Raw genomic sequence first — 25,924 nt, 5'->3', positions numbered from 1 at the left:
ACTCCAGAAAAACCCAACAAAACTCTACAACCTCATCCCCCACAAACCTTCCCCAGGGACCTTCTACATGCTTCTCACAATGCACAAACAAGGGACACATCATATCTAGCCACTGCACTCTTATGGAAGGAACATCAGGACTTGGAAGCCATCCTCAAATCACTGACCACACAAAGGCCAGTTTTCTCCAGGACTGAACCAACTTCCTCCAGCAGGGCATGAACAAAAAGGGGGCAAAAAACTACTCCGGCTCCTGGGCTGCTGCAGGGGGACATTGTCACAGAAGACAATGATAAAAGACCAAAAACCACCCTACCACATATGTGAACATTTTTCACAAAAAGATCACTCCATATCTGACCTATCAGTCCTCCTCCTCAAAGGAAACCTGCACAACACCTTCAACAGAAGAGCCTGGGAGCATAAATTCATTCAACAATTTGTAATTTACTAATCCACCTTTATCCTATGACTGCAGAGGTCTTAAACTGCCCACCTCATTTTTAGTGGTTTCTTGCAACATGTTAACCCCTTATGCTTAACCATCTGTCCCACCTTATATTTAGCTGTGACACTCTGGTTCCCTTTTCCAGCCTTAAAGAAGAGCTCTGTGAAGCCTGAAAGCATGTCTTCTTCCACCAGCAAAAGTGGGTCCAATAAAAGATATTTCCTCACTCATGTTTTCTCTCTCATGTCCTGGGACCCACACAGCTACAAAAACACTGCAAATAATATTTTTGAGTGACATTTAACAAATCCATAGGCAACCCTGTCCAGTTCTTCTAGGCTGGCGATGATCATTGTGGGATGGTGGTTCAAAGTGGAGTTTAAATGGGGTGGGATCCACTGCATTCTACAAGTGTCCGGGAGGTACTGCTTGTGAGGGGAGGGAATAGATTTCTTTAAAGAAGAAGATTTTTGTTAAGCCTGTGCTTGTATAATAGGCCACCAGTTGATAACTCACAGGAAGTGTTTTCGATAGCAGAACACATTTTTACACTGCAAAGACTCTCACTTGTAACAGGAGGACATTTGGATAACAATATGAATACAGAAATGCCATGCAGATCACATCTTAATACAGTACTCCACCGGTAAAACCAGGTATCTTAGTTACGTGAGTCCAATTGTAAAAGGCTCAAAGGGAACAATCAAAACCTGTAACATGACCTAAAAATAGCTTTTCTATACACAAATTTAAAGCATCTTACCTCACCTTCCTGCAGGGCTAGACACAGGAACTTTATCTCATTATTCCTTTATTGGAAAGAGATTCCCATCTCTGCAATATGACCCAGCACTCACTTCTATCTGTGGTAGAGACAGAGACATCAGACCTAACATTGTGATATTTGTATGCAAAGAAAAAGCTATTTGGGGTAATCTATAGAGGTTTAATGGCTCTCTCTGAGCCCTTTACTCTTGGACTCCTGGTAACTCAGACACCTGGTACTACCATTCCCATTTTGCAGATGAGAATTGAGGCAATGAAAGATTAAAGTTAAAAGTGTCTAGCAATTTCAGGAACTCAGTTTGAGATGCCTGTGACCTGATTTTTCAGAATACTTGGCATTATGCAACATATAATATATTCAAAATGCAACTCTCATTGGTCTTGATTGTAGCTGTGAGAGCCCTGCACTTCTTCAAATCAAACCAAGGGTCTCAAGGGTCTCAAAAACTTAGGAACACAGTTCATGACTACCTGTAAAAAGTTTGGTTTTAAGCAACTTGCCCAGCATCACATAGGAACTCTGTGGCAGAGGCAGGGATAGAAAATTCAAGACAGCATTCAACTGTCTTAACCATGAAGCCACCCTTTCACTTTCTGCAATCCCCTGACTCATTCACTACACACCTTCCATCTTCTGCAACAAATGAGACCAGAGGTCCTACAGACAACAGCCTGCCTCACTGCACAACCTTGATTCACCTCCAGAGCAGGTCCATCCTCTGTCCTGAGTGAGGGAAGGGTCCTGTGGAAAAAGCAGTACATGATCACCACCCAACCCAGCTCTTAATCCCAGTCTCCCTCCCTGGACTTTTCATCCCAGATTCCCCCACAGGATCGTCATCTGATCTCAGTCCCTATCCCCGCACCAGCACCTTGCCCAGCCAATCCCAATCTCTCTTCCCCTCTGTTTCCAAACTCAATGTCTGTCCCGCTTTCCCCCCAAGCTGTGTGTCCCAATCTACTCGCTCCATCACCTTTCAGGTCTGGCTCGGTCTCCTTTGCATGTGAGTCAGACAGCTTCTTCATCCTCTTCCATGCTGCCTGGACACCAGCGGGCAGGGAACTGAAAGAACAGGAGACACAATTTCCCTCCCTGCTCTTAGTTTGGGCACCATAATGGTCCAGAGCAGCAACAGAACTCAGGAAAGTCCTACTCTGCCCCTGCTTCCCAGGCTGGAGCATGCTCAGTGCGAATACAGATATTGGCAGCTAAATTCTCCAAACTCTGTGCTGAGCATGTGCAAACAGAAATCTTTCAAAGGTTGGTAAATTGGCCAAATTTCAGCAAAAGGCATGTCCCTGACACAAAGGGCACCTCCTGACACCTTTCAAGTCCCTGCTCTAAAGCATGGAGACACTAGAGTTTCTGAATAAAGTAGGATTTTTTTTTTTTAACATTGGCAAAACTATTTGTTTTTTTCCTAACCTTGTTCTCTGAAATGGCTGAATCCTATTTGCTGGAATTAAAAAAAAAAAAGAAAAAAAAATCAGCCTGAAACAGACACCTATGATGGAAAATTTCAGCCCAAATGGTTTGTTTCGCAGTTTTATAAGCAACTGAAAACAGTCTTGTAAGAGGAAATGTCAGGCAACCTTAAGTACAGGTGTGGCTACCAGCTATGCTTGTAAGATATGCACGTGTGCAAACCTCAATCCCTTATACCCTCCACACTAGAACCATACACAGAAACAAAGTTTATTACACACAATCCCAACGGCAGCTGCACCAGCAGGGTGTGCTCTGTACAGATAAACGTGTGGGGCCCTGGTCTCCGCATGCTCTCTGCAAGGGTTGCAGGGATAAACTCCCTGCTACTCCCCTGGGAAAGCAGTGCCTAAAAAGGGTCTCTGTGCTTCTCGAACTGGGACATCAGTAGCTTAAAGTGTAACAGGGCAGAAAGTGCGCACACACACACACACAGAACATTGGGGCATATGCTGCCATTGCAAGCAACCCACCCTGGTCGTAGTTCTGGGCAAGAACAGTTGCAGAAAGCAGGCTGGGAAGGAAAGCACCAGATTCCCCCCCCTGCCCTCCTCCAAACAGTGCCAGGGGGCAGCTAGGACCTGGAATCTCGCAGCTGCCCTCGGACACTTTCCCTGCAGGCAGAGCCGCGGTCAAACAGGGGGTCGCTGCAGCCAGGGCCGGGTTTAGGCAGCTCGTGGTCGGATGACACGGGCAGCCGCTCGCGGGGCTTGTCCCGCCACCTGCTGTGTCCCCGCTCCCGGCGGGTTGTAGTCGGGCGAGGCTGGGCCGGGCAGCAAAGCGGGGGGGGCCTCCGCGGCCTGGGCAAAGGGGATGATGGCGGCAGCAGCAGGTCACCTCGCTACGCCGCTCAAGCGCCCACGCGAGAGAGGCCACGCACACGCGCACGCCCACCCGCGCGCTCTCTGCCCACACACAGTGCACGTGTCGGCGCTCACCAGGCGCACGCCGGCGCCCGGCGCGCGCACTCCCCACGTGCGGGGCGGTGTGGCACACCACTAGCCCAGTGCTGGCTCCCCGCACACGCGCGCGCACACACACACACACACACACGCAGTGCAAACACAAACCCCGCGCAGCGCGCGCTCGGCCCCGACCCTGGCCGGGGCTGGGGGACAACGTGAATCCCGGCCACGAGGGGAGCCGGAGCCAGAACCAGCGCGCTGCCCCGCCCCCCGCCACGCGGGTTCCCGCCCGCTCCCGGACCGGATCCCACCATCCCACCGCTGGGATCCCACCATCCCCTGTTCACACGCACGGCCCCTGGGCGGACCTGATTGGCCACGCGACAGCCCAACCCCAGCCAGGGGCTGCTCCTGACTCACAGCCGGGGGGGCGGGGAGGGGGGGATGTGTCTGGAGGGGGGAGGGGGTTTCAAAAGCAAATAGCTGCAGATTAACCGTGGGACCCCCCCAGCTTCCTTCACCGCCTCCCCGGCCCTCACGGGGGAGGCTCCTTTCCCTGGCAGCGCACACCTGCTGCTGCCCCCCCCCTTCTTTGTGCAGTGCAGGTGTCCCCTCTCCCAGCCCACCGTGATGTCACACTCCCTCTCGCAGGGCATGATGGGAGAATCCCAATGTTTTCCAACAGATGCTCGAAGAAGAGCAGCCGCCGATTAAAGCAATTCCAGGAGGGAAGATTTTGTTATCGGGTGGAGGGCGGGGAGGGGAGGGGAGGGGGGAGAAGGAGGCAGGGGGAGGGGAGAGCCCAGCCCCAGCTCATGCCAGCCCCACCGAGAAAGCCTGGCGGCAGCCCCCTGAGCTGCACAGAGAGAAAGTTGGCCGAGGAGTGGCCATAGGAGCCCGGTGCAGCAGGGGCATCTCCGCGGCTGCTGGATGGTGCAGGGGGCTTGCTTTGGCGGCAGCTCGCGGAAGGAGGCGGGGGAAGATGCTGCCGCGGCTGGGGCTGCCTGGCTGAAGCTCCGGACTCCATCAGCCTCCCTTTCCCCATTGTGACCTTGGCTGCCCCCCCACCCCCAGTCCTCGCCCTCCCCTCGCCTCTGAGATCGCCCCCCCCCCCTATGGCTGAAGCAGAAGACGGGACTGGCTGTTTTCTCCCGCGAGGCAGGTCGCAGAGTGACCCCAGCATCCTCACTGACAGCGCTGCCCCTGAAGCCGAAGAGAACCCAGGTAACAGCCCCCCCAGGAGCCGGGCTGGGGGGAGGGGAGTGGAAAGAGACGAGCGTGGGGGGAAGGGGTAAGGGACCCTTTGGCACCGGCCAGCCTGGTGCAAGGCAGGAGATGAGGGGCACAATCTCCGCAGTAAGTCCTGAAAGGATGCAGGGGTTGAGGGGTGCAAACCGAGAGCCTCCCTGGGGCTTGGCAAGACCGTCTCTGCCTGCAAACGCAGCTGGGGGGCGGGGGGGGAGCTGAGATCAGAGTCTGCCCCCCCTCCACCAGCAGCCCCTCGCATCTCGATGATTGTGCAGCTAGCCCCCGAGCTACCTGCTGGAGCCCAGCACTGGCTGCAGGCAGGCAAGCCTCGGCCCACTGCGCCTGCAGCCGCTTATAACAATAACGGCCCTTGTATGGCTCATCGCAGGCGGGCTGGACACTCCCCCCTCCCCAGTCCTCCCCTTCCACGAGGCAGCCATGGTGTAAGCATGGCAGGGATCCAGCCAAGACTGAAGTTGATGGAGCCAGCCAGCTGGCCTGGAGTGAAGCAGAGGGGCTAGATTTGAGTGTTACAGGGCTTGGTGCAGCATGCAGCACTCCTACCTAGGCCAGTGATTAATAGTGTGATTCAGGCTTGGGCATAGCTGATTTATTACTAGGGAGAGAAGAAGGTCCAGTACAACAGAAGGGAAACAGGCTGTTTGGATGGGATCACCATGGAGACAGGAGGAAGCAGAGTAATAATTAAATCCTCCTCCCCCCCCTCACAAGAAGGTAATTTTCACTTCATACAGAGAAGTATAATCTTCTTATGAAGTGTAGTGGCAGAGGGGACTGAAGCACTAGTATGGAATCACACTCTTCTATTTATAAGTGAAAATGAATTATTTCACCAGGGCCAGCTAACAAACATTGTCAGCTTAGCATCACTTGGAAGAATAATTCTTCCATTAAATACAAATGTCTCTAGTGGTGACTTAGTAATGTCAGACTGACAATATCAAAGTGATGATGACCCTTTGGAAAAAAGAAAAGGTTGGCTCAGGTGGGTGAAGATTTGCTCTAGTCAACTCAAAAACTCCACCTAGGCCTTTCCCTGCAGTCACATCACAGGAAAGCTAACCACCAGCAACTGGAAGCAGAGGCCATGCTCCACTTAACTCTAGCTTTATATAAACAGTGGAGCATGTATGAGCTGTAAGGCGTTTTTGTGAGGGTTATTGACACAAGGAATGATTAAACAAAAAACAGTGTGAGCTATGTGATTTCTACCACTATGAAACCATGCCCAATGTATTGAATGCTAAACATACAACTCAGAGTCTGACCCAAAAGCCCAAGAAAACCAGTGGAGAGGTGCCTCTTGAATTAAATGGGTTTTAGATCAGACCTTAGTTCTTATCTTTTGCAAACTGTGATTAAACACTCAGCCTTCTTTGATGAGTCTGCTTGCCAAATTCATTCCCTCAGAAGCAGAATGAACATGATAATATAATTATGACAATCTTAAGTTTGATTACTTTTCCTTAGCAAAGCAATTCTGAACATCTTTGTGGCTCTGCAACTAGATAAAACAATGCAATTAATGGAAATGATAGAGGATTTATCTGATGCCCAATCGTGGTGATACCCCAAGTAAAGAGAACAAAGGATGCCTCTAACATGAAGTGCTAGACTTTCTCCCCAAGGGACAATACTGACAGAAAGAGAGGAATGTATGCTTCTGCCATTTGATTTCTGCAGGCAAAAAGTGACTAGTGAAAGGAAAATTATATGCAAACAATTTAATTTCAGCCCTTTCTTGTATATTTCAGAACAATCAGTCAATATGGGAAACAGTAAATGTAACAAATAGACAATCTAATTTTTAAAATCTATTTGATATAAGGGAAAATAAACACGCATTTTTTAAAAGAGCAACTGTTAACTGCACATTTTCTTCAATGAAAATTCCATAATTTAAGACCAAACATCCTAGTGGCATGGCAGTTGCTATACAAAATATACAAGAAAATCTTCCTCCCTCCAAAAAAAAATATATACTGCAACAACATTATATAAGGAAACGAAAGGTGACCAATACCTACAGCCTGTGTGTAGTATTGTATTATGTAAATTAAGGAAATCCTATGTACATTTGTTTTAATTTTCCATGTAATTTACAGGTATGGATTTTGTTAGCAAACAGTTACATTGTGTAGTAAGCATCTAATGTTTTCAGTACTAGTATTACTTTACCTACAAAATTACAACATAACATTATTTGTTTACCATCTAGTTTGGGGACAAATGGTTTTGTCTCTGTATTTCAAAGATCTAAGCATAATTTACATCATGCAGTGAATTAGCTGCTATTCTACAGTTACATTTTCATCTTTCTTTCTTGCCAATAGAAAGAATAGTTAAGTTTTATGTTTAGTTCTAAAAGCAAACACACCCATCTATGGACACAGTCAAAATAATTTTTAGATCTGATCATTCTACAGTGTAATGCTCACACTGATAGTCCAATCCTGCTCCCATTTAAACCTTGCTATAGACATCATGAGAGAAGAACTGAGCTCTTAATTTCAACTTTTAGGTTTCTGACCTGTATTTAAAAGTAGTTTCCTGGTTCATTTAAAAACACAGGCCAAAATAGACAATTGTATTTCTACATGAAATTATACAGCCAAATGTGCCAACAGCAAAGTAAAATTCTACAAAATGATTCACAGTGTATATGTAATTATGATGTTTAAGATATGCATGGCAAATTCTTGCATCACAATATATGTCACATACACAAACTAATCAACATAGCTATGAAGTACTCTTTGTATGAATTAGGGGTGCATGATCTAGTAAGAGTTAGAGGGGGTTGCTTAAAAAGAGCAGTTATCCATGTCGTTGGGCAGTTAACCAAATGGCTTTTATAAAGGCAGATAACCCATGACATCACTGACCTTGGCAAAAGCACAATGGTAACATTTATTCAAGGATGAGTTGTGGAAAAAAAATCCAATATGCTAGACACAAACAGGCTTTCCTGACATACATGTTTTGTTCTTGGATCAAACCCTTACTGAGGTCAATGCTGAAACATCATCACCCTGATGTTGTGCTTGTGTTCCACTGTTTTTCCCTTGGTGCGGGACACAGTGAGTATTCAAAATCCTAGTCAATTTCTTTTTTTCACCATAAAGACTTGGATTTAATTGAACAACTGGTAGGATTGAGCAGCCTTCTGCTCCAGCATTTATTTGGCTGTGCCTTGCTGGTGAAGTGTATCAGAATAGAAAACATGGTAACAGATATTAGTTAACTGTTTTCTGGAGTTTCATTTCCCCCATGTAGCCATGGCCTTTGTTTAAACAAGTTGCATATCCGTCTTCTTGACCTATGAAGTCCTAGAATGTGCGTTTTTATGGCCCCATCATTAGCCAGGAGCATGTGCAGACACACAGACAGCAGAAGATACAGAGGCAATAACCTCTAATTTTCCATCCATCCAGAACTCAGCTCTGGGGTAATAACAGATTTTTCAGTGAGCTCCTGCTTTTTACACAGTTTTACAGCCAAGTTGATTGAGGCACAGTAAGTCATATGCCCGCCCAAGTCATATACTGAATCAGTGGCTCAGCTGGGTTGAGAGACCAGAATGCTTCATGTAATCACTAGACTAGATCTCCTTTTGGCTGACTTGGACAAGACAAGACAAGAGGCAGACTCAGGGACATCCCTGTGAACAGATTGTGCTGAAAGTCTTTTGCCCTATGTTAGGAAACCATATAGCTGCAGCTAAAGTCTCTCTGTTTGGGTTGGGATACTACTTGGGGCCAAATCCTCCGAAGGATTTGCCCAGGTCTGTGTTAAGTTATCCTCCTTTTCTTTATGTGGTTAAAAAAATGGGCTCCTTCTTCCGGTATTAGGAAGGGACATCTAAAGTACCCAGTTGGCAGACTCTGTGCAGATACTAAGAGAACTTGCTGGTGGAAATAGTTTCAGAGCTTGGTTTTCAGAAGTGCAGAGCACCCATAACTCAGGCTGATGCCAGTGGGAAGCTGCAATTGCTCATTATTTCTGAAAAAATCAAGCCTATATTTATAGTGGTTCTTTTATTATACAGTATTCTCTGTACAAATGAAAAAAGTTATTACCTTGATTTATTATGAGATTACAGCGAATGCACAGGCCAGTGCTAAATACTGTTCCAAAATCTGCCATGTAAAATTGTTTTTAAAACAATATATTAATAGCATCTTATTAGATGTTCCTAAAGCAAATAAGAGACATGATGTTCAGTACTTGTAGACAACATTCTGTTAATAGTAACACGTCTTACTAAATAACAGGCCTACAGATCTGCTAATAATTAGACCCTTCACATGACTTTTTAATTAATAACAGCTCCTTGCAGTGATCTGTTAGCATATGGCAGCCATGATCTGAGAAGGAAAAGTAGTTTTTTCCTGCAGTGGGTATTGTTATCAAGTGAACATTTTCCCTTGTAGTAGTTACACAGGTTTAGATGTAGGGAATGCTGCATGTAATATTGGTAAAAGTAAGTAACAGGATGGATTTTTTTTTCTTTTTTCTTAAGTGGAGCCATCTGTATTTGGATTTTCTTTTGCATTTTGGGCTGGGATTCAGCAAACTGTTGTACCATCACTGAGCTCAAGTGACTAGGTTCTTGAAAGCTGGTGAGTTTTCTGCCCTGGTGAGAATGAATACAACATTGCAAATTTAGATCACTTGCTTGTTTGAACTAGAGTAAATGGTGGAATTCTTTGTGACTTGAAGTCTTTCAGTCAAGATTGGAGGGCTTCAGTAACTCAGCCAGAGGTTGTGGGCATATTGCATGAGTGGGGGGATGAGGTTCTGTGGCCTGCAATCTACAGGAGGTCAGACTGAGAACCAGGATGGCCCCTTCTGGCCTTAAAGTCTATGTTCTCCCATTAAGATCAGTGGGACTTTTTGCTGAGTAAAGAGTGGAAGGGCACAGGTGATTAGGAGCAGGTTCACGTTTGTGAGGCCCATAGAAATTCCTCTAACTACACACACAGCTTCCTTACACTAAGGCGCTTGGGATCCAATGCAGCCTATGAATATTATGTACAGAACACATCTGCAGCATGATCTCATTCAGAAAGATAATTTTGTTGGTTAGTGCAGTATGCTCAGTTCTGGAGTAGTGCATCAGAGATAGAAGGACCACCACCACCACCACCACCTTTACCTGTTAGTTTTTCAGACCCTTATATAACAGGTGTTTTCAAACATTGGACCAGCAGATGTTTAAACAGGGCACAACTCTGCAGAACAGCTTAGGACATCAAGTAAAAACTACATATCCTCTTGCAACTGCTGGGGCATTTAAGTAGGCAGCATTTAATTATAACCAAAGTTGAATGCTGGCAAGAACACTATGGTTAAACACCCTTGCTCAAGAGAAGATAAATGGTGATAGAAATTTGATTCAAGTCACAGAAGATAGAATAGTTGCATAAGGAAAAATGGTGACAACAGGGACTTTGAAGTAATCCCATAAGTTATATTAAGCAACTTTCCCCCCCCCCCCCCTCCCCCCCCCCCCCAAAAAAAAAAAAATGATTGGAAGAAAGAGGCCATAGAAGTTTGGCATTTAAGATGCAAACCAGATCGTAAGATCCTACAGCTATGTCTCAAACGGATGATGAAGCTGAAATATCTCCTTCATTGTACATTTCCAGCAATCAAAGGGAATAGGGGAGACTGATAGTCTCGTTTGAGTCTTGGAACATAAAAAAAATGGAACTTCACAGAAAGAGCAAATTAATATCATAGATTAAGTAATGAAAAGGGACAGACAACTCATAAAATGAGAGTCTACCCATCCAGCAATTTAGATGCTGGGACTATGGGTCCTACAGAATGAACCTAATTTGCAGAAGGGCACTGTTATTCCAGGCATCACTTGCAAAAGTGCCAAGCTAAAGAATCCTTTTTCAGACTTGACACAATGTTTTCCTTCATAACTGATACTATTGATCCACCACACCAATAGTCCTCCTCCTCCTCCTCCTCCTCCAGTGCAAGAACCATGGAAAAGCAAGTTGCTATTGTAAAACTAATAGTAGTGTTGGGGATTCCTCAGCTTTTATATCAGCTGTGTGCATTGGATCTCTGGGTTCTAGGTGTGGAAGACAGATATGCCTCATACATGTCAACATAAAGCACTAAGCCTGTTGAGGAAGACTCTTAGTTAGTACACTTGGTGAACTGTTTCTGTTGCCTAGTAACTCACATTGATATGCCCAAAATCTCACTAGTTAAAGAGCTAGTCCAAATTGGAACATTTGTGTTCCAGATATGCACAGCTATGTGCATGCCAAAATTTGATCCAGCAACATAAATAAAAGCAACTAATGTGATCACCGTTAAGGCTGGGATTGGAGGGAGAAAGTCCACATTAGAAAGTCCACAATACAACCTCTTGTACCCCTCATTCTTTTCCATTTATCCCGTCATCACTCAGCAGATGCTGTGGCAAGAGACCTGCATGAAGTTGGCAGTTATTTTGCCCGACTGATCAAAAGGTGAGAGAAACTATATTTGTTGCTCCTTTTATGTTAAGTCTCTTTTGGAAGAGGGAGGCATTTATTATTGCTCAGTACAGCACAAAGGAAAATATTAGGACATCAACCATAACTCAACCAACTCTTTAGGGAAAGGCATGAGGAAATAACATCCAATACAGGAATACTCTTCATTTGTCGGGCTGTTTTTATAGGCATAACAGACACTGGGTATGCTGCTGCACTTCCTTCACCAACCCTACCGTGGGTTCCCCTGGCCTCTTCTGGGTTGATTAGAGTGCTCAGATTTTAGGTTAACATTCATTGCTGTTCTGATTTGTTCCTCCAAATTCATTTTGAAGAGTCTGGTAGCATTTGAGAACTTTTTAGGTTAACAGTAAACATGTACTGAAGTCCCATCAAAATCTATAGGAAGGTGAGTGTCTTGGGGATGGGAAATTGGTGCATGATACTGTGCCAGACCTATGGGTGGCATGACAGTTCCTTAGGTTACTGTAAATTACCCCAGGGACCATTTAGGTCGAATTCTGGTCTGTTCAACACTTCAAGTAGATTTTCACGCATGTTACAATGGCCATAAACTATAGCTAATTTAGAGTTTAAATACTTCAGTCCAGTCAAATATTGACTACCTTCTCCCCAAGCTGAATGATCCCTGTTTTATCAGGTCTTCATGAGCCAGTGCATTCTATGACTTGTGTTTCTTTGCCCTGCGTTATATTCCTTTCAACTTATCTGCACTTTCTCAATTAAATTGGCAAAAACTGGACCCTTTACTCTAAATGTGGTCAAATCAGGGGCCTGTAAAGATAGGATTTTTTTGGAAATTAACGTGCCTTTGAATATATGCCTGCATTTTAACCTTCTTCGTTGTCATGGTCCACTGAACTGAAAATACATCTGTCAATATATTTAAATCCTTTCCCTCCACTTATTAACTAATTCACTATCTAAAGTATTTGGGCAATATCTTTACCCCAGTTTATTGGCTCATATCTTTATATGTGTACACACACACGCACCCACCCACCCACCCTTCCATGTATGAAATTTCATGATCCAACTCAGTCCTTTTACCTAGACTATGAATGTTCTTCTGGAGCTCACCGAACATGCCCATGTGTTTTAATCATACTACTGAGTTTAGGGTTCACACCTGCAAAGGCTTTCTGCTGCATCTCTCTTTTATTCCTGCGTTTGAAGTCAGTGGGACTATGTCCAGGAGTAAAAATCTTTACAAGGGGCTTACTTATGAGAGTAAAAATATGCATATCGAACTTATCTGCATATTTAATAATCACATATTCCCTCTGCATCTAGCTCAATACAACTGTTTTAAAATCCACATCCCATTAGAGCAGTGGCTCTCAACCTTTCCAGACTACTGTACCCCTTGCAGGAATCTGATTTGTCTTGAATATCCCCAAGTTTCATCTCACTTAAAAACTACTTGCTTACAAAAATCAGACCTAAAAATACATAAGTGCCACAGCACAATATTACTGAGAAATGGCTCTATCATTTTTACCATAATATATCAGTTGGAATATAAATACTGTACTTACATTTCAGTGGATAGTATATAGAACAGTATAAATAAGTCATTGTATAAAATTTTAGTTTGTACTGGCTTCACTAGTGCTTTTTATGTAGCCTGTTGTAAAACTAGACATATCTAGATGACTTCATGTACCCCCTGGAAGACGTCTGTGTAGCCCCAGGGGTACGTGTACCCCTGGTTGAAAACCACTGCGCTAGAGAACCCTGAAGAGCTCCTCTCTGCTGGTTTGCATGAATAGATACCCTTAACTCCAGATCTCTGCTTTGTTCTTGCTATATGGTTGTTTTGGTTTTTTTTATCCTTACTAACCCATATTTAAGGAGTCAATTCAGAACTTTGTTGAAGCTGTGGACTTTGAAGTCTTAATGCTACTTTTACAGTAGTTAAATGAGATTGATTAATATATATTTTTCATGGGGTTTGTTATTTTAAAGGTTATCTGTGCTGGGACTGTTTCCAGAGTTGGGCGATCAGGCAGATAGATATTAGAGAAGTCTAGTGTTCTGTAAGTGAAATATAGAACTGTGTGGAATAAATGTGTTTTACTTTTCCTCTTTTATTCTGATCCCAAAATCACAAGTAGTTTGAATGTTACTGAGTGGCTATTTAATATATTTAAAACTTGATATCCGAGATATGGAAATATTAGACCCTATCATTGCTGGTTACCCAGACTGTTTTACACATCATCTCAGCACACACCGTAGCCTCATGAAAATAATTGTAATGATTTTTTTTGCTTCTGTGGAGCATCCTTAGTGACTCTTGAGAACCCTTTGTTTTCACACTAACCCTCCTCCCCCACTTTCTTAACATCACAACCACATTCTTCATAACAGAAAGAAGACTGGGCAGATTTCCTCCTTGGAGCCTGGTATTGTTTCTCTTGAACTGACGCAGGGTGCTGAAAGCATAAACTCCCCCTCTTCCCCACGCAAGCACTGAGTATGCTGCTTCTTGACTCATTTACTCCCACTTCGGCCATCCTCCTGCAAGCAAAGCATGTGGAGCACAGGACTGGGCCCAAATGCAGATGTCTGAGATTAGACTAGGCAGCGCAATCCAGGCCAATCACAGAGGGATGCAAAACATTATTTCTAGGCACTTTGAGCTCTAACATCATTTGTTTCCTTTGTTGGTTCAGATTTGATTTTGGCAAATAACCAGCACAAGTGCCTTTTGAGTATTTCATCTCCTCCTTGTTCCAACTGCTGCCTTCTCCATGCACCATAAGAATGCACTCAGTCATGGGCATCCTTCGCCTCTCCGCTGCAGCTTCAGTTTTATAGCCTCAATGCTTCAGGCAGTGCGGATGGCTTTACACGCTGTAAAAACAATGCATGGTGTTTTCAAAGGCAGTCTGCGATGACATAGAGAAGCAGAGGACGTCTAGCTACTGCATTTACAAGTTTCAGTGAAAATAAGTTCTTAACCCAAATCTTAATAGCCAAGCTTCAAAGTGAGCAATATCAAATAAAAGCCCTTTTTCTTTCAAAGCTGCAATAATCACATACATCACATTCAAGGAATTACTGGCCTCTTCTGTGCAGTCCTCTATAAAAAGCATTTCTGTCTGTCCCCCTGGTTGAACACTTCAAATGTTTCCAAGTGTTGTAAAAGGGAGCTGTAAAAATCAGATGATTTGAGGCCAGATCCTGCAAACACGACTACTGCCATTGGTGGTGTTAGTTATATTACAATAGTGCCTGCAAGTCCCAAATGAGATAGAGGACTGATTGTGCCAGGCACTGTACAAACACATGGTAAGAGACAGTCCCTGCCACAAGTAGTTTGCAAGCTAAACACAGCCCAGAAGGTGGAATAAAAAAATCCTTCCCCCCATTTTATGGATGGGGAACTGAGTTCCAGAGAGATTAAGACATTTGCCCAAGTCCCACAGGCAGTCTGTGGTAGAACTGGAAAATGAAACCTGGTTTCTTGCATTGTAGTACAGTGCGTGAACCACAAGATCCTCCTCCCAATCAATGGGACTACTCACATGAGAATAGTTAATGATGTGCTTAGGTGTCTGATGACTCTGTTAATGTTTGTAACCCACAAATACACAAGTTGTGAGAGAGATGGCAGGGGAGGGGTCGAGGAGGAGGAAAAGAAATAAAAACATCCAAGATTGGGGAAATCAAATTTTGGCAGAAGGGTTGACTAATGTATATGATTTCCAGAGTGAGACATGATTGATAAAATGCCTTGAAGATTTGATGAGTTACAAAAGAAGAGCTTATGGCAGTCTGCTCCCCAAAATCTGATTCAGCGTCAGAGAAGTCCATGAACATTCATGGGCATGTACATTTGTGAACGAGTCTCTGATCCCACACCACAAGGAAATTAAGAGCTAGGAAAAGACAATTGCTATCTTTCTATTTGTTAAAATTCTCCATCTACAGATTCCATCTCTGCTCGATACTGTTGCATCTTCTTGAAAATAGGGAATCAGCAAACACTACTGATAAAATAATAGTAGTTTCCTTGGGAGTGAACCAATGGCCTTTGAATGGAAAGTATCTCAAGATCAGGTCCCATATGAGAGAGAACATAAGAGAATGGAAGTTTCACACCTGAGTTGCAAGGGAGCTGTATCAATTTGTGAAGTATGTTTATATTTTTTTAAAAAATCATTGTTTCCTGATTTACTCTTTAGATCCCATTTTAACCCCTTAAATCAGCTGACTCCAAGGTATTCCAAATAGTTAGATTTTTGTTGTTGCTGAAGTAATACTTTTTAATCCTGATTTTCATGATAAATATTTGACGGCATATATAGGGAATATAAGTAAAAAATAAAAGTTAGAATTAATTGAGCTTTAGAAAATACTTAAAGCAAGTGAAGATTCGGTTCAGAAGGGCAGGTGATGATAATTTAAAATGGCCAATGGGGCAAATGAAATTTCAGACACTTCTTATTAAAACTAAGTACCATGTTTCTTTTAATATATATTATATAGAGAGCGTTTGTACAGCACCTAAACTGAAGCTACTAGGCACTCCTGCAGTACAATAATATATTATACAGGACCAAGTTTTCCCCAGGAAATCCAGGGCCCCACTCTCCTCTCATAGAAATAACTTTGGAATGTCTATTTTATAAACTACTTGACTATTTCTTATGCTTGGGCGGAAGAAGAGCAGAGCTGACCATTTGCTAGGACGTGATGCTTGAAATGTAGGCATTTTTCATCCTTGTATCATACTCTGTTAAATGCCTGCTCACTTAAACAAGGGTGCATCTTATTGCTGTACAGGGGAGATCTGCTGAGTAATTTAAACTCTTCTCAATGTAATTAGCAATTGTGTTCTTATGGACACATACTGGCCTTAATCCAGGTGAGGTTCCACCACTGATTAAGGTAGATATATGGCTCATTAATCAAAGAAGGCCAGAATCTGACCTTATATCTTGGGTATGGCATCACTTGTTATATTTAAATATATGACAAGATTTTCTATTTCAGTTTTAGGAATCTAATCCAACAGTGCTTTAATAAAACTAGGTACAAACACCAGTTGATTAATTCTAACACTACATTCTTTTGCAAGTAGAAACTCATTCTAACAGAGCTTCTTCTGTGCAACAATCCAGCTCCAGTTTTCAATCACAGGCCACCAAACGGTGGAAAAAAGGAATTGCCTTGAATCATTAAAGATTCAGACATATATGTAGCATATTGAACCTGTATGGAAAGCATAATATACATGCAATTAAAGTGAAACACCTTTTAGCACGTAGGTTATTACTGCTTAACTGGACATCAGTATCAAGGAGACTGAGGGTATGTCTACACTGTGGAGTGAAGTCAATTTAATTTCAGTCAACTTTCACCCACCGAACTTACAAAGTTGGAGGCACGTGATCACACCACGTGCATTGCATTATGGGTTTGCGTCCCCACCAGCCATGCTTGCATCGATAATCAAAGCAGTGCACTATGGGTAGCTATCCCATGGTGCAACTACCTGCAGTGCCTTTTGGGAAAGTTGTCGTCCTCCCAGGACGCAACATGCTTCCTCCCCTCTTGTCCAAAACAAACAGACGAACCATCTCTGCCATGTGCATGCCATTGCCGGAGAGGCATGGAGCCCATTCAGCTGTGCACTGTCATTGTGAGCATCACAAACACTCTTGACTTATCCTGCAGTATTTTCAGGGGTGAGACAGGAGCTGCAGTGCTGACAATTGTGATGTTACTGAAGCTGCCCTGATGTAAGCCATTGAGCGAAACATGTTCAGTTTTTCTGACAAGGACATCCACCAGGCTCTGAGTTCTGTGTCAGCAGCTGCAGAGGCATTCATTAGTTTGATTAACATGTCATCCTGAGTTGGGTTTTTTTTTTTTTGCCTTCTAATCTGGGAAAGGCGCTCTGCAAGAGTAGATATGGGGGTGAAGGCTAAGGTGTCCACTATGAGGAAAGCAAAGCACAAAGTTTCCATTGTTTTCCGAAAAGAAACGTTACAATGTAAAAAGAACTCCCCTTCATATTCACAAGGCAAAGCCAGACCCGCATACCAGTCTGTACCTATTGCATGGATTGGAGTGGCGTTGCATCCATTATAGGGAAGTCTCCATAGCACTAAACTCCCCAATCCACACTTAACCAAGGAACAGGATCACTGGGCTCCCATTTATCATCCCAAAGACCGGTTTGGGAGGAGGTGGTCCAAAGGGATTGGAAGAAGGTGTGGGTGAAGTGTTGCTGGAGAAAACATAGGAGCACTTATTCTTGCATGCCTAATACCCATGCCAACGTCATGGTTAGGAATTGCCTGTGTTGGGGCCCAGGACACCATTCATGGCAGGGGACTAACACGCAGTGACTATATTGTTCGGGTACTGTAAACTTGTGCCATCTTCCCTAGTTTATGATGTGTGATATCAATCTCCTGAGGGTAACACAGGTGGAAAGAGAAGATTTGCTGCAAGCATCTGGGTACAGGCCTGGCCCTTATGCTGCTATGGTGTGTTCTGCAATGATGCCTGCTCATTTTATAGCAGAGTGGTGGGGTAAAGTGTCCTACTGTGGCGGAAGAAATAAAGCTACCCTCCCCAGAGAAATCTTCTGCAAAGGATTGCAGAGTACCTACATGAAAGTTTCCTGGAGATATCCACGGAGTATTCTCGGAGCATCCCTGTGCACATAAATAGTCTGTTCCAGGGGTAACACTCTGCTTAAGTGGACCAACACCCAGGAAGCCCATCCCCATAAAAACACAAACCTCTTTTTTCCAAGAAATAAAAAGGTGGACTGGGGCTGTAACCACAGAAATGCAATCTGCTATACACACTCACCAGATGTGCCTTCCCCAGCATCAGTCATGTGTCCTGTGTCCGGCTGGGCTGCTCTGGGGTAACAACCAGGTCCTGGCTTTCAGTGAGAATGGGTATCCCACTCACCTGCCCCCTGTTCTCCTCCTCCTCCACAGAGTCTTCCTCATTCATCCTGGACTGGGATTCTATGGTGATATCTATGCTCCATGGTGGTACAGTGGTGGGGTCACTGCCAAGAATCGAATGCAATTCCTCATAAAAGCAGCTGGTCTTTGGTGACGAGCCAGAATGACTGTTCACCTTCCTAGTTTTCTGATATGCCTGCCTCAGCTCTTTGATTTTAACACAGCACTGCTGCACTTCCCTGTTGTGGCCCTTCTCCACCAGACCATGCAATATCTTCTCCTAAATATCCAAATTTCTTTTGCTGGCTTGGAGCTGAGCCAGAACAGACTTCGCTCTACAGGCTGATGCGATCCAAGATCTTAGGTCAACTCCATGCTGGAGCGCATTTGGGGCATGCAGTTGCCATGAGCAGTTCAGCTACAAAGCTCTCTCCTCGCTGACCAAACAGGAAATGGGAATTCAAAATTTTCTGGGGCTTTGGGGGAGGGACTGTTTCCTGTCCACATGACCATGGTGCAGCAGAGTGCGAATGTCCAGAGTGATCACAACGGAGCATTATGGGATACCTCCCGGAGGCCAATGGCATCAATTTATGTTGTGCTCTGCCTACACTGACACTCATTCGACCAACTCAGTTCAATGTCAGTGCTACACCACTTGTGGAAGTGGTTTTATGAAGTCGAATTTTACTACAATTTAGGTCAGCGGAACTGATATGCCAGTGGAGACACATACTTTTATGTGGTTGACGTAAACTGCATTCCATCGACCTACATTGTCAGTGTAGACCAGGCCTGAGAAATCAACATCTGATCTCAATACTGATATTAACTGGTTTAGACTGTAGAGGGCTAGAGGCTTCATTTGTCTTCTCTGGAATTTTATTATTTGAAACCTTTAAACAGGAAAAAGTTAGAGAAAAATTAAACACTAGGAGCCTGATTTTTAAGCAAGTTAGGCACAAAGACACAAGATGTGTGCACAAACCCACACTTAAATAACAAATGCACAGTCATTTTATTTCATATGCAGATTAGATTAATCACATGCCAAATATTTAAAAATCAGGCTCCAGGTATAAATTAAGATGTAGGATTTGTGGATCAATTATTATTTGTACAGTACTTGGACATGTAATGAGTTATATTAGTGATAAGAGATGTTTTTCTAGGAGTTACTATGTACTTTTGTCATTAGTTAAGTGACTATAACATTAATTTTCCATAACCTTTGGCTTTGCGCGTTGTTCCAAATCCGCCAATTAATGCTGTAGTTAATGGGTTATACAGTTTATTTATTTAGAGCAATCAATTGTTTCTTACAAGATTGTGGTTTTTCAAAGTGCAAGTTAATATCTAGAATTAATTACTCTGCCTTCTCTAATCACGTCTGTCTTATAAATACCAATAAGTAAGTAAAGCGAAATGTGAGGGCCTCATATTACTTCTCATCTACTAGTTTAAATAATAATGCAGTGGAATCTCTGTGCCCATTAAATCCAGAGGCTTGGTCTGAAATCCACGTTGATTTAATGCCTGTAATGTATACACAATTTACACATGCCCTAGGGAGCACACAGAATAACCACATGAAGCAGGTCAATAACTTGATGCTTGAGTCTACATAAATATTTCAACGAGATGATCTTAATCAAAGAGTATCTGATGTTGTTTTTGGAGTGCACTGTTATTACTTTAACAGACATGATTCAAACTCATAACTATAGAAACATATGTAAGCAATACAAGTCCCCATGAAATAAGGGCACATGGTGATTTCATTTAAAGAAGAGATGCTGCATAGCTAGGTTGGGCTGCAAGAGGAGGATCTGATAACACGTCCCTTGTTCTGGTCATTTGGGCACCCTCAATCCATTCTACTGCTTTACAACCAGCAATCTGACTAGTTTACAGCGTTGCAGTGCCCTGCAGTTTCCTCGCTTTTGCAAGTGATTTAGTTTACATCCCAAATGAAGTGCCTCCCATCCCAACCCCCAGGATCCTTCATGGTACAATTTGGTTGGACTTGAGGATCTGACCTGTTAGGGATGTGCAGGGGGAGGGACCTAGCCAAACAGGGTTTAGAGTTTCCCATCAAGTAATTCTGCCACACATTATGGCCAGCTGGATCACAATTTCTGCCAAACTCCCTATCAAGGGGCTGCTGCATTATTCTCCCTCTTGTAACTACAGCTTCTTTGTGCTTTAAAATGCAGTGAGTTGAGTGGTTGCGAAGCTGCTAGGTGGACAGACCCAGTTTGTCCACAGTGCAGTGCAAGCGACTTATCAGCCCAACATGGTGCATCAACCAGCTCCAAGGGCGAGAAGATAGTTCAGACACTGGGTAAGATCTTCAGAAGTTCCTAGGTGACTTTCAGAGGGACTTGAGTCCCTCAGAAGGACCTGGAAATTCCACCCACCAGCAAATACACTGGCTTTGGTCAAAATTTTCAAACTAGGGTGCCAAGAATTAGGCATCACTTTGGGATTTCCTAAGAAACCCATGGGAGTTAGGCACTCGGTATCCATTGAAAATAAAACATCCTTGGATGTTTTTGCAAATCCCACCCCTTAATGAAATGATCTGATTTTCAAAGGTGATAGCACAAACATGTGGGTGTATGTTTGGCATGCCCATTGAAAGCATATTCTGAGTTCAGTGTTCCATAGGATGGGGCATTACTGCCATTGCACACACTCCTAAAGAGCGAATGCACTGTCTTACTCTGCATAACTGTGCTTCAAGGCTTCGTGACAATGACTATTCCTTAGCCCAACATGTAATGCATGGCATTTTAGAGCTCTTGCACTTTGTCTCACAGTGATTTACATGAATGTTAAAGTACAATACAGCTCTGCTGTTTTGAGAGCTTCCTGGCACACCACATGGAGCTGTAGAACAGAGAACACTGACAAGATGCTTGAGAACTTGTGGCAAATTCCTAGTTGGGGCATAGGTACTGAAACTAAGAGTGTGGGGGTGCTGCTGGATTGAAGTGGTTTCCATCATATATGGGGTTTACAGTTTGGTTCAGTGGCTCTCAGAATTCCCACTGTACAAATTGCTCCAGCACCCCTAAGTTGGGACCTATATTTTTCTGTCATTTTCTGTATATTTTTCAGTTAATAGTTTCTTAGGGTCTGATCCAGCACCCACAGAGTCAATAGGGGTCTTTTCTTCAGGGCCTAAACCTGCAGAAGATTCAGCTTGGCAGACTCCTGCCCCAGAGCAGAATCCCACTGAAAACAGTGGGTCTCCATGGGGCATAGTGCTCTGCCCACATGAAGTCCGTTGCAGGATCAGGCCTGGAAGAGTTCACAATCTAATGTCAGGGCCTGTTTCTTTGTTTGTTCAGTGTAACATAATAGGATCTTGACTAGGCCTCTGGGAGCTATGATCATATTTTCTTTCCTGTCTTCTGCTCCATATTCAGTAGCTACCAGATCTCAGATTATATCCTGCAGCTAGCAGAATTAAGAGAAATTCTACTAGCAAAATCCCTGGCATGGAGCAATAGGGCTCACTGTTGAATGCCTGTTTCTCTGTATTGCTGACTCTGCATATTGCTGTACAGCCCAGGCTTGGGAACAGCTGTTTTAGCTTAATTGGATTCCTCTGAAGTTTATGTTTTTCAGATGGTCCTTTTTTTGACTTGTGTAAAACTTGCATTTATAATGGTGGAAAGCAAACTCATGCACTTGACTTTGATTTGATTTTGGTATAAAAACTATGCAGATTTGGGGGTACCACCTTCCCATGATTACAGAAGTTTCTAGGAGAGAATAAAATAAATAAAATAGAGCAGAGTCTCAGAAACGGGAACTCAGAATAGATTTGCTAGGAATGGTTTTTCTGTCACAGTTACTCATCAGATTTTGCTGTGGCTATTCAACCATGCCTAAAAGCTGGGAACTTAATTTCCAGCACTGACTAATACATAGTATCACCTAGCTATGCAGAGGAGGCTCCAGGCAAGAGACAAGATGGCCTGATTCTTCATTCACACCAATTCTCCATTCACTTATAACAGACTCCAGTGGAGTTGCTTCTGATTTACACTGGTGCAAAGGAGTGGAGAATAAGAATAAGTCACCTCTCTAGATGGCTAAGGCCTCGGCGCCCATGTAAAAGGTAAAGCTGTCGGGAATCTAGCATCCTGTTGCACTGCATCTGCAAATAGTGAATGAAAGCAAGCATATCATCATCATTCCCCCATCAATACACACTACATGCGTCCGGGAGAATGAACTATTTTACTGTGAATGACTAAGAATAGTCCAAAGCTGAATGGGCCAGGCTCTTGCAGGATATACAAAAATATAAATCTCAACTGAAGAGTGACTCTGCTACATCTCTGACAGCAAACAAACATCAACCATTGCCTGAAGCTAGTTCACTTGAACCCTCAAACTAGCTGTTACATTAACAGATGCTGAAATGTAAGAAATCCTTTTTTTCTTAAGGCAAAACACAGAGTATGTGAACTGCAGCTGCCAGGACTCATAACACACATACATTCTTCATAGGAGACGTGCACCAAAGCACCAATTATGTTCCAACCAGGAGGATCAGTGGTGACAAAGCCCGGTGAAAGACTACATGTCAGCAAACCAATGCATGCAGCAAAGCAGGCCTTAGAAAGCCAGAATACAGTCCCTGGATGGGCATGTTTTCAGAAAGGACATTTGCTGCCATTCATTGAAATCTAGCCCAACTTTACCTTCCTGATCCCAGAAAGGTAACTGCTTAAATCTCACATATTTGATGTAGCCTATTCTTAAATAATCCATGCAAATATTGCGACAGTATTCATTCAGCGATGGATGCTGCTTATCCCGCAGTAGCTCTCCTGTAAAAAGCCAGTTGTGCCCATCCCAAGTCCTCTTGAGGTGGACTAGTGGCTGCACCCACTCCTCCCATTTTCTTTCTGCAATAGCCTAGCATGGTTACATCTTTTCACCTATTTTCAATTCCTTTTTAGTCAGAAGAACCTCCTATCTTTTCTCTTGTACCGCGCACGCGCACACCTGTGTAGTTTCTAGTGTCAGTGCTCCATGTATGTCCTCTCATTCTTGGTGTTTTACCGCTATTACTAGTACTGGTTTGGTCTTGGTTCTTAGTGATGTGATATTTAGACTGGTGGTGTCTTTTTAAATTGTAAGAAAGATTCAGGACCTACTTTTATGACAGAAAGAGGCAAATCTAAGCACATTTAGGCTGACAGGGATGCATGCAGTTTGGGGATTTCATTGTGATCGATTATAATATTCTCATTATACAAAAAAGATTACAGAAGTGTGGGGTAGGTTTATTTTGTCTGACATTGTAAAGAAAGAAAGACTTAAAGGATTAGCTTGATAATTTAGCTGTTCCCTTGTAACATATTGTGATGTAATATGAAGTAAATGCAATGTGCATCCTGAACATAAAAAGGCAGCCTCTGGCAAAGGCCTTACAAATGCCAAAAATGATTTAAAATGGTCCCAGAAATGACAACACAAGATGACACCTCTGGTTCCTGTATTGCATAAGGACCTATTATGCATATAATTAATAGGCCACAATTCAACTAATTTCTCAGGATTGATTTCCCTTTTCATCATTACAAATCTGAGGACAGTGTAAAAGAACCAGATTAGGTCTTGGAAGAAAGCCACTGTTTTGGCAGTGAGTGCATCATAATGATTTCAGTGGCATTGGTGGTGGGGAGAGGGGAAGTCGAACGATGGATAGAACATGTTTTCTTTGAGCTGGTTTTTATTCAAGGTAAGCTAACAATTGCATGCCTAATTTGCACATTCAATGGGCAAATGCAATCACAGCCATTACATCACTGTGCCCACAAATTACCATAATGAATCATTTGCACACACAGTTGCCTGATTTACACAAGCAGTACTGGAGATTAGGTGTGTAACTGATTATAAGAATTCTTTGAACATCAACCACCCCTCCAAAGTCCATCTAGCTATAGTAAGCAACCCTTCTTTCTAAAAACTGTCCTGTTTGACACGGTCATTGCAAGTTATCTTGCCACTTCGATCCTGCCTTTCCAGTATACAATACTCAAGGACTGTACAGTACAGGGCATCCCACTGAGATCAGATGGAACTGGCAGGCACTTAACTCTTGAAAATTTGGCCAAGAAATGTTGAGGCCTGGTCTACACTTGCTGTGAAATTCAGCGGCAATCGACGGGAGTTACACAAGCTATGGAGAGTAATTTGTAATTCCTCTTCTATATGGTGTCTTCACTGCGCTGTGCTGACGGGAAATGCGTTCCTGTAGATGCAGCGCTATGTCACTTGAGGGTGTGGTTTTAACACGCCGACTTCCGGATCAATTGAGCAGATAGTCGATCTGACGGCAGCAGATTTGCCGCTGTCAGTGAAGACGTACCCTGAGTTCAAGGTAATATAGAGGAAATCAGGAGAATTCAGACTCTGACCATCTTTAGGAAAAGTTTCAAAACCTTCCTTTTAGAGAAAGTTTTTCCACTGTAAGTGAGGCTCACAATACAAACATCCCTTCTAGTCTCAAGCCCCTATCTGCCTAGTAATCCCTCCCAAACACCTAAAAGCCCCACACCAAGCAGACCCCAAAAAGTCTGCTAGGACTTCACTATTGCTATTGATTTTTTCTGGAAGATGCTCAGATGTCATGATGTTAGATGGCTCTGTCAAACCCTAAGACAGCCTCAACAGAGCGCCCAAGAATTTGGCATGGAGGAAGCACATCAACAGGATAGAATAAGGAGGCTTTCATTGCTTCTACATGTGAAATACCTGTTCTGTGGATAAAGGGCTTCAATCTCTGAGACTGTCAGTTAGACTCACAGACTCAGACTACAAGGTCAGAAGGGACCATTATGATCATCTAGTCTGACCTCCTGCACAATTCAGACCACAGAACTTCACCCATCTACTCCAGCAATAGACCCCTAACTTTAGACTGAGTTGCTGAAGTCCTCAAATAATGATTTAAAGATTTCAAGGTACAGAGAATCCCCCAGCAAGTGACCTGTGCCCCATGCTGCAGAGGAAAGCGAAAAACCCCCAGGTCCTCTGCCAATCTGCCCTGGGGGAAAATTCCTTCCCAACCCCAGATATGACGATCAGCTAAACCCTGAACAGGAGTCACCAGCCAGACACCCAGAAAAAATTCTCTGTAGTAACTCAGAAACCACCCCATCTAACATCCCTTCATAGGCCACTGGGCATATTTACCACTGGTAGTCAAAGATCAGTCAATTGCCAAATTAGGCTGTCCCATCATACCATCCCTTCCATAAACTTATCAAGCTCACAGTTTTGAATCCAGCTAGGTTTCTTGCCCCTACTACTCCCCTTGGAAGGCTGTTCCAGAACTTCACTCCTCTGATGGTTAGAAACCTGCATCTAATTTCAAGTCTAAACTTTCTGATGGCCAATTTATATCCATTTGTTCTTGCGTCCATATTGGTGCTGAACTTAAATAATTCCTCTCCCTCCGTGGTATTTATCCCTCTGATGTATTTATAGAGAGCAATCATATCTCCCCTCAACCTTCTTTTGGTTAGGCTAAA

At 43.5% G+C, this 25,924-nt stretch overlaps 1 protein-coding gene and 2 long non-coding RNA genes across 11 annotated transcripts in view; 1 reads left to right on the top strand and 2 right to left on the bottom strand.

The window, feature by feature from the left end:
• The window catches only part of LOC137157337 (uncharacterized), a 60,734-nt gene extending 56,811 nt beyond the window's left edge, over window positions 1-3,923 (bottom strand). For 2 of the 3 annotated variants that reach the window (XR_010921069.1, XR_010921070.1), the window contains exons 1-4: window positions 3,194-3,687; window positions 2,209-2,297; window positions 1,859-1,976; window positions 1,212-1,311 (exon numbers count right to left, since the gene is read on the bottom strand). This is a non-coding gene — a long non-coding RNA (uncharacterized lncRNA). Of the gene's footprint in view, window positions 1-1,211; window positions 1,312-1,858; window positions 1,977-2,208; window positions 2,298-3,193; window positions 3,688-3,790 lie in introns of those variants that run through there. The other variant, XR_010921071.1, reaches the window with a different exon arrangement.
• Window positions 3,924-4,427: 504 nt separating this feature from the next.
• Window positions 4,428-25,924, top strand: part of PHACTR3 (phosphatase and actin regulator 3) — a 156,878-nt gene continuing 135,381 nt past the window's right edge. For 4 of the 7 annotated variants that reach the window (XM_067554154.1, XM_067554149.1, XM_067554155.1 and 1 more), the window contains exon 1: window positions 4,428-4,849. In XM_067554154.1, coding sequence (XP_067410255.1) covers window positions 4,741-4,849 — 109 coding nt within the window. In that variant the 5' untranslated portion in view covers window positions 4,428-4,740. Of the gene's footprint in view, window positions 4,850-11,330; window positions 11,392-25,924 lie in introns of all 7 variants that reach the window. The other 3 variants (XM_067554151.1, XM_067554152.1, XM_067554150.1) reach the window with 2 other exon arrangements.
• The window catches only part of LOC137157045 (uncharacterized), a 34,992-nt gene continuing 33,751 nt past the window's right edge, over window positions 24,684-25,924 (bottom strand). The window contains exon 4 of the long non-coding RNA XR_010920984.1: window positions 24,684-24,760. This is a non-coding gene — a long non-coding RNA (uncharacterized lncRNA). The remainder of the gene's footprint in view (window positions 24,761-25,924) is intronic.

This window comes from Emydura macquarii, unplaced genomic scaffold, assembly GCF_026122565.2.
Source record: "Emydura macquarii macquarii isolate MOO-44397 ecotype Brisbane River unplaced genomic scaffold, CSIRO-AGI_Emac_v2 contig_1483, whole genome shotgun sequence".
NCBI classification, from domain to species: domain Eukaryota; kingdom Metazoa; phylum Chordata; order Testudines; family Chelidae; genus Emydura; species Emydura macquarii.
Note: the sequence above shows the minus strand (reverse complement) of the source record. Positions and strands in the feature narration are given on the sequence as shown.